Genomic DNA, 13750 nt, shown 5'->3' on the forward strand with positions numbered 1-13750 from the left:
GGTACCGGCGGCTCCCGGGGTGGTACCGGGGGGTCCCGGGGTGGTCCCGGTGGGTCCCGGGGCGGTACCGGGGGGTCCCGGGGTGGTCCCGGGGTGTCCCGGGATGGTACCGGCGGGTCCCGGTGGGTCCCGGGGTGGTACCGGGGGGTCCCGGGGTGGTCCCGGTGGGTCCCGGGGCGGTACCGGGGGGTCCCGGGGTGGTCCCGGGGTGTCCCGGGATGGTACCGGCGGGTCCCGGTGGGTCCCGGGGTGGTACCGGGGGGTCCCGGGGTGGTCCCGGTGGGTCCCGGGATGGTACCGATGCGTCCCGGGGCGGTTCCGGTGGGTCCCGGGGTGGTCCCGGGGTGGTCCCGGGGGGTCCCGGGGGGTCCCGGGGTGGTACCGGGGGGTCCCGGGGCGGTCCCGGTGGGTCCCGGGATGGTACCGGCGGGTCCCGGGGGGTCCCGGGGTGGTACCGGGGGGTCCCGGGGCGGTCCCGGTGGGTCCCGGGATGGTACCGGCGGGTCCCGGGGTGGTCCCGGTGGGTCCCGGGGTGGTACCGGGGTGGTCCCGGGGGGTCCCGGGGGGTTCGGGACGGGCCGGTGCCGCCCCGTTCCTCTCCCCGCTGCCCCGGGTCCCGCGGGGTTTGGGGGTGTCCAGGTGAGGCTGCACAGGTGAGATCGGGGGGGGGGGGGGGGAGTTTGGGGGTGTCGGGGTGGGTTTGGGGGTGTCCGGGAGGGTTTGGGGGTGTCCGGGGGTGTCGGGGTGGGTTTGGGGGTGTCCGGGGGTGTCCAGGAGGGTTTGGGGGTGTTTAGGGGTGTCCAGATGGGTTTGGGGTTGTCCAGGTGGGTTTGGGGGTGTCCAGGTGAGGCTGCACAGGTGAGATCGGAGGGGGGGGGGGCGGGGGAGTTTGGGGGTGTCCAGGTGGGTTTGGGGGTGTCCGGGAGGGTTTGGGGGTGTCCGGGGGTTTCCGGGGGTGTCCAGGTGAGTCCCGGTGTGTCCAGGAGGGTTTGGGGGTGTCCAGGGGTGTCCGGGGGTGTCCAGGAGGGTTTGGGGGTGTCCGGGAGTTTCCAGGTGGGTTTGGGGGTGTCCAGGTGAGGCTGCACAGGTGAGATCGGGGGAGGGGCGGGTGGGTTTGGGGGTGTTTAGGGGTGTCCAGGGGAGTTTGGGGCTGTCCGGGGGTGTCCGGGGGTGTCCAGGAGGGTTTGGGGTGTCCCAGGGGTTTCTGGGTGGGTTTGGGGGTGTCCAGGTGAGGCTGCACAGGTGAGTTCAGGTGTGTTCGGGGCTATCAGGGCGTGTGGGGCTGTGTCCATCCCGTGTCCATCCCGTGTCCATCCCGTGTCCATCCCGTGTCCATCTGTCCATCCCCATGTCCGTCTGTCCATCCTGTGTCCATCTGTCCATCTGTCCATGCTGTGTCCGTCTGTCCATCCCATGTCCCATCTGTCCATCCCTGTGTCCATCTGTCCATCCCATGTCCATCTGTCCACCCTGTGTCCATCTGTCCATCCCGTGTCCATCCTGAGTCCATCCCGTGTCCATCCCGTGTCCATCCTCTGTCCATCTGTCCATCCCGTGTCCATCCCGAGTCCGTTTGTCCATCCTGAGTCCATTCCTGCGTCCATCCCACGTCCATGTCCAGTGTCCATCCCTATGTCTATCCCATGTCTATCTGTCCATTTCTGTGTCCATCCCTGTGTCCATCTGTCCATCCCGTGTCCATCCCATGTCCATCCCATGTCCATCCTCTGTCCATCTGTCCATCCCGTGTCCATCCCTGTGTCCACCTGTCCATCCCGTGTCCATCCTCATGTCCATCCTTGTGTCCATCCCCATGTCCATCTGTCCATCCTGTGTCCATCTCGAGTCCGTTTGTCCATCCTGAGTCCATTCCTGCGTCCATCCCGTGTCCATCTGTCCTTCCTGTGTCCATCCTTGTGTCCATCTGTCCATCCCATGTCCATCTGTCCATCCCGTGTCCATCTGTCCTTCCCGTGTCCATCCTGTATCCATCCCGTTTCCATCCTGTGTCCATCTGTCTATCCCATGTCCATCTGTCCATCCCCATGTCCGTCTGTTCATCCTGTGTTCATCCTGTGTCCATCCCGTGTCCATCCCATGTCCATCTGTCCATCCCCATGTCCGTCTGTTCATCCCGTGTCCATCCCCGTGTCCATCCCGTGTCCATCCCCATGTCCATCCCGTGTCCATCTGTCCATCCCGTGTCCGTCTGTCCATCCCGTGTCCATCCCGTGTCCATCCCGAATCCATCCCGTGTCCATCTGTCCATCCCGTGTCCATCCCGTGTCCATCCCGTGTCCATCCCGTGTCCATCTGTCCATCCCCATGTCCATCTGTCCATCCTGTGTCCATCCTGTGTCCATCCTGTGTCCATCCCGTGTCCATCCCGTGTCCATCTGTCCATCCCCATGTCCGTCTGTCCATCCCGTGTCCATCCCGTGTCCATCTGTCCATCCCGTGTCCATCCCGTGTCCATCCCGTGTCCATCTGTCCATCCCCATGTCCGTCTGTCCATCCTGTGTCCATCCCGTGTCCATCTCTGTGTCCATCCCCATGTCCATCTGTCCATCCCGTGTCCATCCCGTGTCCATCTGTCCATCCTGTGTCCATCCCGTGTCCATCCTGTGTCCATCCCGTGTCCATCCCGTGTCCATCTGTCCATCCCCATGTCCGTCTGTCCATCCCGTGTCCATCCCGTGTCCATCTGTCCATCCCGTGTCCATCCCGTGTCCATCCTGTGTCCATCCTGTGTCCATCCCGTGTCCATCTCTGTGTCCATCCCCATGTCCATCTGTCCATCCCGTGTCCATCCCGTGTCCATCTGTCCATCCCCATGTCCGTCTGTCCATCCCGTGTCCATCCCGTGTCCATCTGTCCATCCCGTGTCCATCCCGTGTCCATCCTGTGTCCATCCTGTGTCCATCCCGTGTCCATCTCTGTGTCCATCCCCATGTCCATCTGTCCATCCCGTGTCCATCCCGTGTCCATCTGTCCATCCCGTGTCCATCCCGTGTCCATCCTGTGTCCATCCTGTGTCCATCCCGTGTCCATCTCTGTGTCCATCCCCATGTCCATCTGTCCATCCCGTGTCCATCCCGTGTCCATCTGTCCATCCCGAGTCCATCCCGTGTCCATCCCGTGTCCATCCCGTGTCCATCCCATGTCCATCTGTCCATCCCGTGTCCATCCCGTGTCCATCCCGTGTCCATCTGTCCATCCCGTGTCCATCCCGTGTCCATCTGTCCATCCCCATGTCCATCTGTCCATCCCGTGTCCCCCCAGCCATGGAGCCCCCCCAGCCCTGGGCCCCCCTGAGCCCCTCGGACTTCGTGGAGCTGCAAAAATACCTGGACTGTGAGTGGGGAGGGGTCTCACACCTGGGGAGGGGTCTCACACCGGGGGAGGGGTCTGGGCACACCTGGGGAGGGGTCTCAGATATTGGGGAGGGGTCTCACACCGGGGGAGGGGTCTGGGCACACCTGGGGAGGGGTCTCAGATATTGAGGAGGGGTCTGGGCACACCTGGGGAGGGGTCTCAGATGTTGGGGAGGGGTCTGGGCACAGCTGGGGAGGGGCCTCACACCTGGGGAGGGGTCTTAGATATTGAGGAGGGGTCTCACATTTGAGGAGGGGTCTCAGATATTGAGGAGAGGTCTCACACCTGGGGAGGGGTCTCAGATGTTGGGGAGGGGTCTCAGATATTGAGGAGGGGTCTCTGCACACCTGGGGGGGGGTCTCACATTTTGGGAGGGGTCTGGGCACACCTGGGGAGGGGTCTCAGATATTGAGGAGGGGTCTCAGATATTGAGGAGGGGTCTCTGCACACCTGGGGAGGGGTCTCAGATATTGGGGAGGGGTCTCAGATATTGAGGAGGGGTCTCACCGAAGCCCCCTCCCCAAATTCCCCCCCCCAGACAGCCCCCGCCGTGTCCAGGACGTCCTTCAGGATTTCTCCGACCTCCCCGAGGTGAGACCCCTCCCCAAATTCCCCCCAACTCCTCCGGGACCCCTCGGGGACCCCTCCAATTTGGGGAGGGGGCTGCTCCACCTGCGACCCCTCCCCAAATCCCCCCCAAACTCCTCCGGGACTCCTCCAATTTGGGGAGGGGGCTTCTCCACCTGCGACCCCTCCCCAAATCCCCCCCAAACTCCTCCGGGACCCCTCCAATTTGGGGAGGGGGCTTCTCCACCTGCGACCCCTCCCCAAATTCCCCCCAAACTCCTCCGGGACCCCTCGGGGACCCCTCCAATTTGGGGAGGGGGCTTCTCCAGCTGCGACCCCTCCCCAAATTCCCCCAAACTCCTCGGGGACCCCTCCAATTTGGGGAGGGGGCTTCTCCAGCTGCGACCCCTCCCCAAATTCCCCCAAAGTCCTCCGGGACCCCTCCAATTTGGGGAGGGGTCTTCTCCAGCTGCGACCCCTCCCCAAATCCCCCCCAAACTCCTCTGGGGACCCCTCGGGGACCCCTCCAATTTGGGGAGGGGGCTGCTCCAGTTGCGACCCCTCCCCAAATCCCCCCCAAACTCCTCCGGGACCTTTCGGGGACCCCTCCAATTTGGGGAGGGGGCTTCTCCAGCTGCGACCCCTCCCCAAATTCCCCCGCAGAGCCTGGACTTCGAGGGCTTCTCGCTGTTCCTGCGCCGCTTCCTGGGGGCCGAGGGGGTCCCGGGGGGGCTCCAGCGCCGCCTCTTCGGCTCCTTCCAGGGGCAAAATGGTGAGGAGGGGTCTCAGGGGGCTTTTTGGGGGATTTTGGGTTTTTTGGGGATTTTTTGGGGGTTTTTTGGGGGTTTTTTACCGAGTTTTTTCGTGTTTTTGGGGGGTTTTTTGGGGGTCCCGGGGGGGCTCCAGCGCCGCCTCTTCGGCGCCTTCCAGGGGCAAAATGGTGAGGAGGGGGCTCGGGGGGGATTTTTGGGGGATTTTGGGTTTTTTGGGGTTTTTTTTGGATTTTTTGGGGTTTTTTTGGGGTTTTTTTTCCGAGTTTTTTCGGGTTTTTGGGGGGTTTTTTGGGGGTCCCGGGGGGCTCCAGCGCCGCCTCTTCGGCTCCTTCCAGGGGCAAAATGGTGAGGAGGGGGCTCGGGGGGGATTTTTGGGGTTGTTTTGGGGGATTTTGGTTTTTTGGGGGATTTTTTTGGGATTTTTTGGGGGTTTTTTTGGGTTTTTTTTCCGAGTTTTTTCGGGTTTTTGGGGAGTTTTTTGGGGGTCCCGGGGGGGCTCCAGCGCCGCCTCTTCGGCTCCTTCCAGGGGCAAAATGGTGAGGAGGGGGCTCGGGGGGATTTTTGGGGGATTTTGGGGTTTTTGGGGTTTTTTTGGGATTTTTTGGGGGTTTTTTTGGGTTTTTTTTCCGAGTTTTTTCGGGTTTTTGGGGGGTTTTTTGGGGGTCCCGGGGGGCTCCAGCGCCGCCTCTTCGGCTCCTTCCAGGGGCAAAATGGTGAGGAGGGGGCTCTGGGGGGGCTTTTTGGGGTTGTTTTGGGGGATTTGGGGTTTTTTTGGGATTTTTCCGGGTGTTTTCCGAGTTTTTTTGGGTTTTTCGGGTTTTTTGGGGGGGTTTTTGGGGGTCCCGGGGGTGTTTTTGGGGTCCCGGGGGGCTCCAGTGCCGCCTCTTCGGCTCCTTCCAGGGGCAAAATGGTGAGGAGGGGGCTCGGGGGGGGATTTTGGGGGGATTTTGGGGGATTTTGGGTTTTTTGGGGATTTTTTTGGGATTTTTTGGGGGTTTTTTGGGGGTTTTTTACCGAGTTTTTTCGGGTTTTTGGGGGGTTTTTTGGGGGTCCCGGGGGGCTCCAGCGCCGCCTCTTCGGCTCCTTCCAGGGGCAAAATGGTGAGGAGGGGGCTCGGGGGGGCTTTTTGGGGTTGTTTTGGGGGATTTTGGTTTTTTTTGGGTTTTTTTGGGATTTTTTGGGGGTTTTTTTGGGTTTTTTTTCCGAGTTTTTTCGGGTTTTTGGGGAGTTTTTTGGGGGTCCCGGGGGGCTCCAGCGCCGCCTCTTCGGCTCCTTCCAGGGGCAAAATGGTGAGGAGGGGGCTCGGGGGGGATTTTTGGGGGATTTTGGGGGATTTGGGGGTTTTTGGGGATTTTTCCGGGTGTTTTCCGAGTTTTTTTGGGTTTTTTCGGGTTTTTTGGGGGGGTTTTTGGGGGTCCCGGGGGTGTTTTTGGGGTCCGGGGGGGCTCCAGCGCCGCCTCTTCGGCTCCTTCCAGGGGCAAAATGGTGAGGAGGGGGCTCGGGGGGGCTTTTGGGGTTGTTTTGGGGGATTTTGGGTTTTTTTTGGGGTCCCGAGTGTATTTTTGGGGTCCCGCCGTTGGGATTTGGGGTTTTTTTTGGGTCCCGGGACTGGTTTTGGGGGTTTTTTGGGGGGGTCCCGAGTGTATTTTTGGGGTCCTGCCGTTGGGATTTGGGGTTTTTTTGGGGTCCCGAGTGTATTTTTGAGGTTTTTGGGGGTCCCGGGACTGGTATTGGGTTTTTTTGGGGGGGTCCCGAGTGCATTTTTGGGGTCCCGCCGTTGGGATTTGGGGTTTTTTGGGGTCCCGAGTGTATTTTTGGGGTCCCGCCATTGGCATTTGGGTTTTTTTTGGGGTCCCGGGACTGGTTTTGGGGTTTTTTGGGGGGATCCCGGCTATATTTTTAGGATCCCGGCTATTTTGGGGGGGTCCCGGCTATTTTTTGGGGTGGGTCCCACATATATTTGTGTTTTCAGGACATCCCTGTGTTGTTTTGGGGTTTTTTGGGGGGTCCCGGATGGGTTTTTTGGGGTCCCGGGACCGGTTTTGGGGTTTTTTTTTTGGATCCCGGCTATATTTTTAGGATCGCGGCTATTTTTGGGGGGGTCCCGGCTATTTTTTGGGGGGGTGGGTCGCACATTTATTTCTCTTTTCCCGACACCCCTGTGTTGTTTTGGGGGGTTTTTTTTGGGGTGTATTTTTTGAGGTGCCGGGTGGGGTTTTTTTGGAGGATACCGGGATTGGTTTTGGGGTGCGTTTGGGGTTTTTTTTTGGGGGGGGGGGTCTCACGGTGTCCCCCCTCCCCAGGCAGTGGCCGCGTCAGCCTCAGCGACGTCTCCTGTGCCCTGGTGCTGCTGGAGCGGGGCCGGCCCGAGGACAAACTCGAGTGTGAGGGGGGGATTTGGGGTTTTTTGGGGGGTCCCGGGGGAGTTCTGGGGGTCTCGGGGGGAATTTGGGGTTTTTCAGGGGGTCTTGGGGTGATTTTGAGGGGTCTCGGGGGGAATTTGGGGGGGTTTTGGGGGGATCTCGGGGAGAATTTGGGGTTTTTCAGAGGGTCTTGGGGTGATTTTGGGGGTTTTTTGGGGGGTCCCGGGGGAGTTTTGTGGGGTCCCGGGGAGAATTTGGGGTTTTTCAGGGGGTCTAGGGGTGATTTTGAGGGGTCTCGGGGGGAATTTGGGGTTTTTTGGGGGGTCCTGGGGGAGTTTTGGGGGTCTCGGGGGGAATTGGGGTTTTTTTCGGGGGTTTTGGGGTGATTTTGGGGGATCCCGGGGGGAATTTGGGGTTTTTTTCGGGGGTTTTGGGGGGATCTCGGGGAGAATTTGGGGTTTTTCAGAGGGTCTTGGGGTGATTTTGAGGGGTCTCGGGGGGAATTGGGGTTTTTTTCGGGGCTCTTGGGGTGATTTTGAGGGGTCTCGGGGGAAATTTGGGGGTTTTTTCAGGGGGTTTTGGGGGGATCCCGGGGAGAATTTGGGTTTTTTTTCGGGGGTCTTGGGGTGATTTTGAGGGGTCTCGGGGAGAATTTGGGGTTTTTCAGGGGGTCTCGGGGGGAATTTGGGGGTTTTTGGGGGGAATTTGGGGGGATCCCGGGGAGAATTTGGGGTTTTTTTCGGGGGTCTTGGGGTGATTTTGAGGGGTCTCGGGGGGAATTTGGTTCTTTTTTGGGGGGTTTTGGGGGATCCCGGGGGAAATTTGGGTTTTTTTCGGGGGTTTTGGGGTGATTTTGAGGGGTCTCGGGGGGAATTTGGGGTTTTTTGGGGGGTCCCGGGAGAGTTTTGGGGGTCTCGGGGGGAATTGGGGTTTTTTTCGGGGGTCTTGGGGTGATTTTGAGGGGTCTCGGGGGGGAATTTGGGGGTTTTGGGGGGGGTTTTGGGGGGTCCCGGGAGAGTTTTGGGGGTCTCGGGGGGAATTGGTTTTTTTTTTCGGGGGTCTTGGGGTGATTTTGAGGGGTCTCGGGGGGAATTTGGGGTTTTTGGGGGGGGTTTTGGGGGGATCTCGGGGGGAATTTGGGGGTTTTTGGGGGGGTTTTGGGGGGATCCCGGGGGGAATTTGGTTTTTTTTTTCGGGGGTTTTGGGGTGATTTTGAGGGGTCTCGGGGGGAATTGGGGTTTTTTTCGGTGGTCTTGGGGTGATTTTGAGGGGTCTCGGGGAGAATTTGGGGTTTTTCAGGGGGTCTCGGGGGGAATTTGGGGGTTTTTGGGGGGGTTTTGGGGGGATCCCGGGGAGAATTTGGGTTTTTTTTTCGGGGGTCTTGGGGTGATTTTGAGGGGTCTCGGGGGGAATTTGGTTCTTTTTTGGGGGGTTTGGGGGGATCCCGGGGGAAATTTGGGTTTTTTTCGGGGGTTTTGGGGTGATTTTGAGGGGTCTCGGGGGGAATTTGGGGTTTTTTGGGGGGTCCCGGGGGAGTTTTGGGGGTCTCGGGGGGAATTGGGTTTTTTTTCGGGGGTCTTGGGGTGATTTTGAGGGGTCTCGGGGGGAATTTGTTTTTTTTTTTTCTGGGGTTTTGGGGTGATTTTGGGGGGATCCTGGGGGGAATTTGGGGTTTTTTTGGGGGTCCCCGGGAGAGTTTTGGGCGTCTCAGGGGGAATTAGGGGGGTCTCGCGGGGTTTTCGGGGGTCTCGGGGGGTTTTTGGGGGGGTCCCGAGGGATTTTTGGGGGTCTTGGGGGTGATCCCGAGGGGTTTTTGGGGGTCCCGAGGAGGTTCCCGGGGCTTTTTTTTCGGGGGATTCCGGGGAAGTTTTTGGGCATCTCAGGGGTGATTTTGGGGGTCCCGGCGGAGTTTTTTGGGGTCCCGAGGGGTTTTTGGGGTGATCCCGAGGGGTTTTTGGGGGTCCCGAGGGGGTTTTGGGGGGGGTCCCGACCCTCTGTGTCCCCCCCCTGCCCCCCCAAAAGTCGCCTTCAGACTCTACGACAAGGACGGGAACGGGGCCCTGGACAGCGCGGTGAGGGGGGATTTGGGGGGATTTTGGGGGATTTTGGGGGATTTTTGGGGGATTTTGGGGGATTTGGGGGAGATTTGGGGGTTTGGGGGGGATTTCGGGAGGTTTGGGGTGGGTTTGGGGGGATTTTGGGGAGTTTGGGGTGGGTTCGGGGGGCTGGAGGCGTGGGGGGATTTGGGGGAGTTTAGAGAGGATTTGGAGGGGGTTTGGGGAGGTTTAGGGGCGATTTTGGGGGGGTTGGGAGGGGTTTGGGGTGGATTTGGGGAGGTTTAGAGGGGATTTTGGGGGGTCGGGAGGGGTTTGGGGCCGTTTGGGGTGGATTTGGGGGTGTTTAGGGGGTCTGTGGGATCGGGGGGACTCTCAGGGGTCTCTATAGGATCGGGGGTGTCTCTGTAGGATCGGGGGGGTCTCTATAGGATCGGGGGTGTCTCTGTAGGGTCGCGGGGGTCTCTATAGGATCGGGGGGGTCTCTATAGGATCGGGGGTGTCTCTATAGGATCGGGGGGTCTCTGTAGGATCGGGGGGTCTCTATAGGATCGGGGGTGTCTCTATAGGATCGGGGTGTCTCTATAGGATTGGGGGCGTCTCTATAGGATCAGGGTGTCTCTATAGGATCGGGGGGTCTCTATAGGATCGGGGGTGTCTCTATAGGATCGGGGGGTCTCTGTAGGATCGGGGGGTCTCTATAGGATCGGGGGTGTCTCTATAGGATCGGGGGTGTCTCTATAGGGTCGGGGTGTCTCTGTAGGATCGGGGGGGTCTCTATAGGATCGGGGGGGTCTCTATAGGGTCAGGGGGTCTCTATAGGATCGGGGGTGGTTTCTATAGGATCGGGGGCTCTCTATAGGTTCGGGGGTGTCTCTATAGGGTCGGGGGTGTCTCTATAGGATCGGGGGCTCTCTATAGGATCGGGGGGGGTCTCTATAGGATCGGGGGTGTCTCTATAGGATCGGGGGTGTCTCTATAGGGTCGGGGGGTTTCTATAAGATCGGGGGGACTCTCAGGAGTCTCTATAGGATCGGGGTGTCTCTGTAGGATCGGGGGGGTCTCTATAGGATCGGGGGGCTCTCTATAGGATCGGGGGTGTCTCTATAGGGTCGGGGGTGTCTCTATAGGATCGGGGGCTCTCTATAGGATCGGGGGGGGTCTCTATAGGATCGGGGGTGTCTCTATAGGATCGGGGGTGTCTCTATAGGATCGGGGGGCTCTCTATAGGATCGGGGGTGTCTCTATAGGGTCGGGGGGTTTCTATAAGATCGGGGGGACTCTCAGGAGTCTCTATAGGATCGGGGTGTCTCTGTAGGATCGGGGGGGTCTCTATAGGATCGGGGGGCTCTCTATAGGATCGGGGGTGTCTCTATAGGGTCGGGGGTGTCTCTATAGGATCGGGGGCTCTCTATAGGATCGGGGGGGGTCTCTATAGGATCGGGGGTGTCTCTATAGGATCGGGGGTGTCTCTATAGGGTCGGGGGGTTTCTATAAGATCGGGGGGACTCTCAGGAGTCTCTATAGGATCGGGGTGTCTCTGTAGGATCGGGGGGGTCTCTATAGGATCGGGGGGCTCTCTATAGGATCGGGGGTGTCTCTATAGGGTCGGGGGTGTCTCTATAGGATCGGGGGCTCTCTATAGGATCGGGGGGGGTCTCTATAGGATCGGGGGTGTCTCTATAGGATCGGGGGTGTCTCTATAGGATCGGGGGGTTTCTATAAGATCGGGGGGACTCTCAGGAGTCTCTATAGGATCGGGGGGTGTCTCTGTAGGGTCGGGGGGGTCTCTATAGGGTCAGAGGGTCTCTATAGGATCGGGGGTGGTTTCTATCGGATCGGGGGCTCTCTATAGGTTCGGGGGTGTCTCTATCGGATCGGGGGGTTTCTATAGGATCGGGGGGTCTCTGTAGGATCGGGGGGTCTCTATAGGATCGGGGGTGTCTCTGTAGGATCGGGGGGCTCTCTATAGGATCGGGGGTGTCTCTGTAGGATCGGGGGGTCTCTATAGGGTCGGGGGCTCTCTATAGGATCGGGGGGGTCTCTATAGGATCGGGGGTGTCTCTGTAGGATCGGGGGGTCTCTATAGGATCGGGGGTGTCTCTATAGGGTCGGGGGGTTTCTATAAGATCGGGGGGACTCTCAGGAGTCTCTATAGGGTCGGGGGGGTCTCTATAGGGTCGGGGGGGTCTCACTGCCCCCTGACCCCACAGGAGCTCGACCGCATCGTGGCGCAGATGATGAGGGTGGCCCAGTACCGGGACTGGGACGTCACCGAGCTCAGACCGGTAACGGGGCGGGAAGGTTTTGGGGTCGGGGGTGGATTTTGGGGTCGGGGTGGTGGATTTTGGGGTCGGGGGTGGATTTTGGGGTGGATTTTGGGGTGGATTTTGGGGTGCGGGGGTGGAGTTTGGGGTCGGGGGGTGGATTTTGGGGTACGGGGGATGTTTTTAGGGCCGAGGGGTGGATTTTGGGGTGGATTTTAGGGCCGGGGGGTGGATTTTGGGGTCGGGGGATGTTTTTGGGGTGCGGGGGATGTTTTTGTGGCTGGGGGGTGGATTTTAGGGTCGGTTTGGGGATTTTGGGGCCGGGGGATGTTTTTAGAGCCAGGGGGACGTTTTTAGGGCCGAGGGCTGGATTTTGGGGCCGGGGGCTGGATTTTGGGGCCAGGGGGACGTTTTTAGGGCCAGGGGACGTTTTTAGGGCCGGGGGCTGGATTTTGGGGTCAGGGGGTTGTTTTTAGGGCCGGGGGGACGTTTTTAGGGCCGGGGGACATTTTTGTGGCCGGGGGCTGGATTTTGGGACCGTGGGACGTTTTTAGAGCCAGGGGGACGTTTTTAGGGCCGAGGGCTGGATTTTGGGGCCGAGGGCTGGATTTTGGGGCCGGGGGGCTGGATTTTGGGGCCGGGGGCTGGATTTTGGGGTCAGGGGGACGTTTTTAGAGCCAGGGGGACATTTTTAGGGCCGGGGGCTGGATTTTGGGGTTAGGGGGACGTTTTTAGGGCCGAGGGCTGGATTTTGGGGCCGAGGGCTGGATTTTGGGGCCGGGGGCTGGATTTTGGGGTCAGGGGGACGTTTTTAGAGCCAGGGGGACTTTTTAGGGCCGGGGGCTGGATTTTGGGGTCAGGGGGTTGTTTTTAGGGCCGGGGGACGTTTTTAGGGCCGAGGGCTGGATTTTGTGGCCGGGGGCTGGATTTTGGGGTCAGGGGGACGTTTTTAGAGCCAGGGGGACATTTTTGTGGCCGGGGGCTGGATTTTGGGGCCGGGGGCTGGATTTTGGGACCGGGGGACGTTTTTAGGGCCGGGGGACGTTTTTAGGGCTGGGGGCTGGATTTTGGGGTTAGGGGGACGTTTTTAGGGCCGAGGGCTGGATTTTGGGGCCGAGGGCTGGATTTTGGGGCCGGGGGCTGGATTTTGGGGTCAGGGGGACGTTTTTAGAGCCAGGGGGACGTTTTTAGGGCCGGGGGCTGGATTTTGGGGTCAGGGGGGGTCCCTGGAGCTGGGAGGTTGCCCGAAACGCCCGTTTTTCCCGCAGATCCTACAGGAGATGATGCGGGACATGGACCGGGACGGCAGCGGGACGGTGACGCTGCGGGAGTGGCTGCGGGGCGGCGGCACCAGCGCGGCCCTGCTCGCCCTGCTGGGGCTCGACGGGGTCCGTGTGGGCTCGGGGCACTTTTGGGGTCGCTTTGGGGTCGCTTTGGGGTCGGTTTGGGGTCGGGAGCACTTTTGGGGTCGCTTTGGGGTCGGGAGCACTTTTGGGGTCGGTTTGGGGTCGGTTTGGGGTCGGGGGCACTTTTGGGGTCGGTTTGGGGTCGGGAGCACTTTTGGGGTCGCTCGGGGGTCGCTTTGGGGTCGCTCGCGGGTCGGTTTGGGGTCGGGAGCACTTTTGGGGTCGCTTTGGGGTCGGGAGCACTTTTGGGGTCGGTTTGGGGTCGGGGGCACTTTTGGGGTCGGTTTGGGGTCGGTTTGGGGTCGGGGGCACTTTTGGGGTCGGTTTGGGGTCGGGAGCACTTTTGGGGTCACTCGGGGGTCGGTTTGGGGTCAGGAGTGTCCCCGGGGGTCAGTTTGGGTCAGTTTGGGTCAGTTTGGGTCAGTTTGGGTCAGTTTGGGGTCAGTTTGGGTCAGTTTGGGGTGGTTTTGGGGTGGTTTTGGTGCTGAGGTGCTGCTGTTCCCTGTAGGATCTGGAGGAGGACGGACGGTCGGTTTGGGGTGGTTTGGGTCAGTTTGGGGTGATTTGGGGTCAGTTTGGGGTCAGTTTGGGGTCAGTTTGGGTCAGTTTGGGTCAGTTTGGGGTCAGTTTGGGTCAGTTTGGGGTCAGTTTGGGTCAGTTTGGGGTGGTTTTGGGGTGGTTTTGGTGCCGAGGTGCCGCTGTTCCCTGTAGGATCTGGAGGAGGACGGGTGGTCGGTTTGGGGTGATTTGGGGTCAGTTTGGGGTCAGTTTGAGTCAGTTTGGGTCAGTTTGGGTCAGTTTGGGTCAGTTTGGGGTCAGTTTGGGGTGGTTTGGGGTGGTTTTGGGGTGGTTTTGGTGCCGAGGTGCCGCTGTTCCCTGTAGGATCTGGAGGAGGACGGACGGTCGGTTTGGGGTGGTTTGGGGTCAGTTTGGGTCAGTTTGGGT

The 13750-nt window shown here is 60.2% G+C and overlaps 2 protein-coding genes across 7 annotated transcripts in view; both read left to right on the plus strand.

The window, feature by feature from the left end:
• Positions 1–1218: 1218 nt before the first annotated feature.
• Positions 1219–10034, plus strand: LOC138100968 (keratin-associated protein 16-1-like). The gene is made up of 5 exons (XM_068998805.1): positions 1219–3354; positions 3914–3966; positions 4606–4714; positions 7019–7099; positions 10015–10034. The coding sequence occupies exons 1-5, from the start codon at positions 1614–1616 to the stop codon at positions 10032–10034; spliced, it is 2004 nt and encodes a 667-aa protein (XP_068854906.1). The 5' UTR covers positions 1219–1613.
• DGKA (diacylglycerol kinase alpha) overlaps positions 5203–13750 on the plus strand; it is a 40526-nt gene continuing 31978 nt past the window's right edge. For 3 of the 6 annotated variants that reach the window (XM_068998809.1, XM_068998810.1, XM_068998811.1), the window contains exons 1-4: positions 7068–7099; positions 9101–9150; positions 11346–11420; positions 12668–12787. In XM_068998809.1, the coding sequence (XP_068854910.1) occupies positions 11370–11420; positions 12668–12787 (171 nt within the window). In that variant the 5' untranslated portion in view covers positions 7068–7099; positions 9101–9150; positions 11346–11369. Of the gene's footprint in view, positions 5252–5955; positions 6005–6152; positions 6201–7018; positions 7100–9100; positions 9151–11345; positions 11421–12667; positions 12788–13750 lie in introns of those variants that run through there. The other 3 variants (XM_068998814.1, XM_068998812.1, XM_068998813.1) reach the window with 3 other exon arrangements.

Source organism: Aphelocoma coerulescens, unplaced genomic scaffold, assembly GCF_041296385.1.
Source record: "Aphelocoma coerulescens isolate FSJ_1873_10779 unplaced genomic scaffold, UR_Acoe_1.0 HiC_scaffold_175, whole genome shotgun sequence".
Taxonomy (NCBI): Eukaryota; Metazoa; Chordata; class Aves; order Passeriformes; family Corvidae; genus Aphelocoma; species Aphelocoma coerulescens.

Bases quoted from the DNA above. Each gene is read 5' to 3' on its own strand.
- LOC138100968 (XM_068998805.1), top strand. From the start codon at position 1,614: ATGTCCAGTGTCCATCCCTATGTCTATCCCATGTCTATCTGTCCATTT. The intron at 3,355-3,913 runs GTGAGTGGGGAG...TCCCCCCCCCAG, and splicing joins GCTGCAAAAATACCTGGACT to ACAGCCCCCGCCGTGTCCAG. The intron at 4,715-7,018 runs GTGAGGAGGGGT...CCCCCTCCCCAG, and splicing joins CTCCTTCCAGGGGCAAAATG to GCAGTGGCCGCGTCAGCCTC.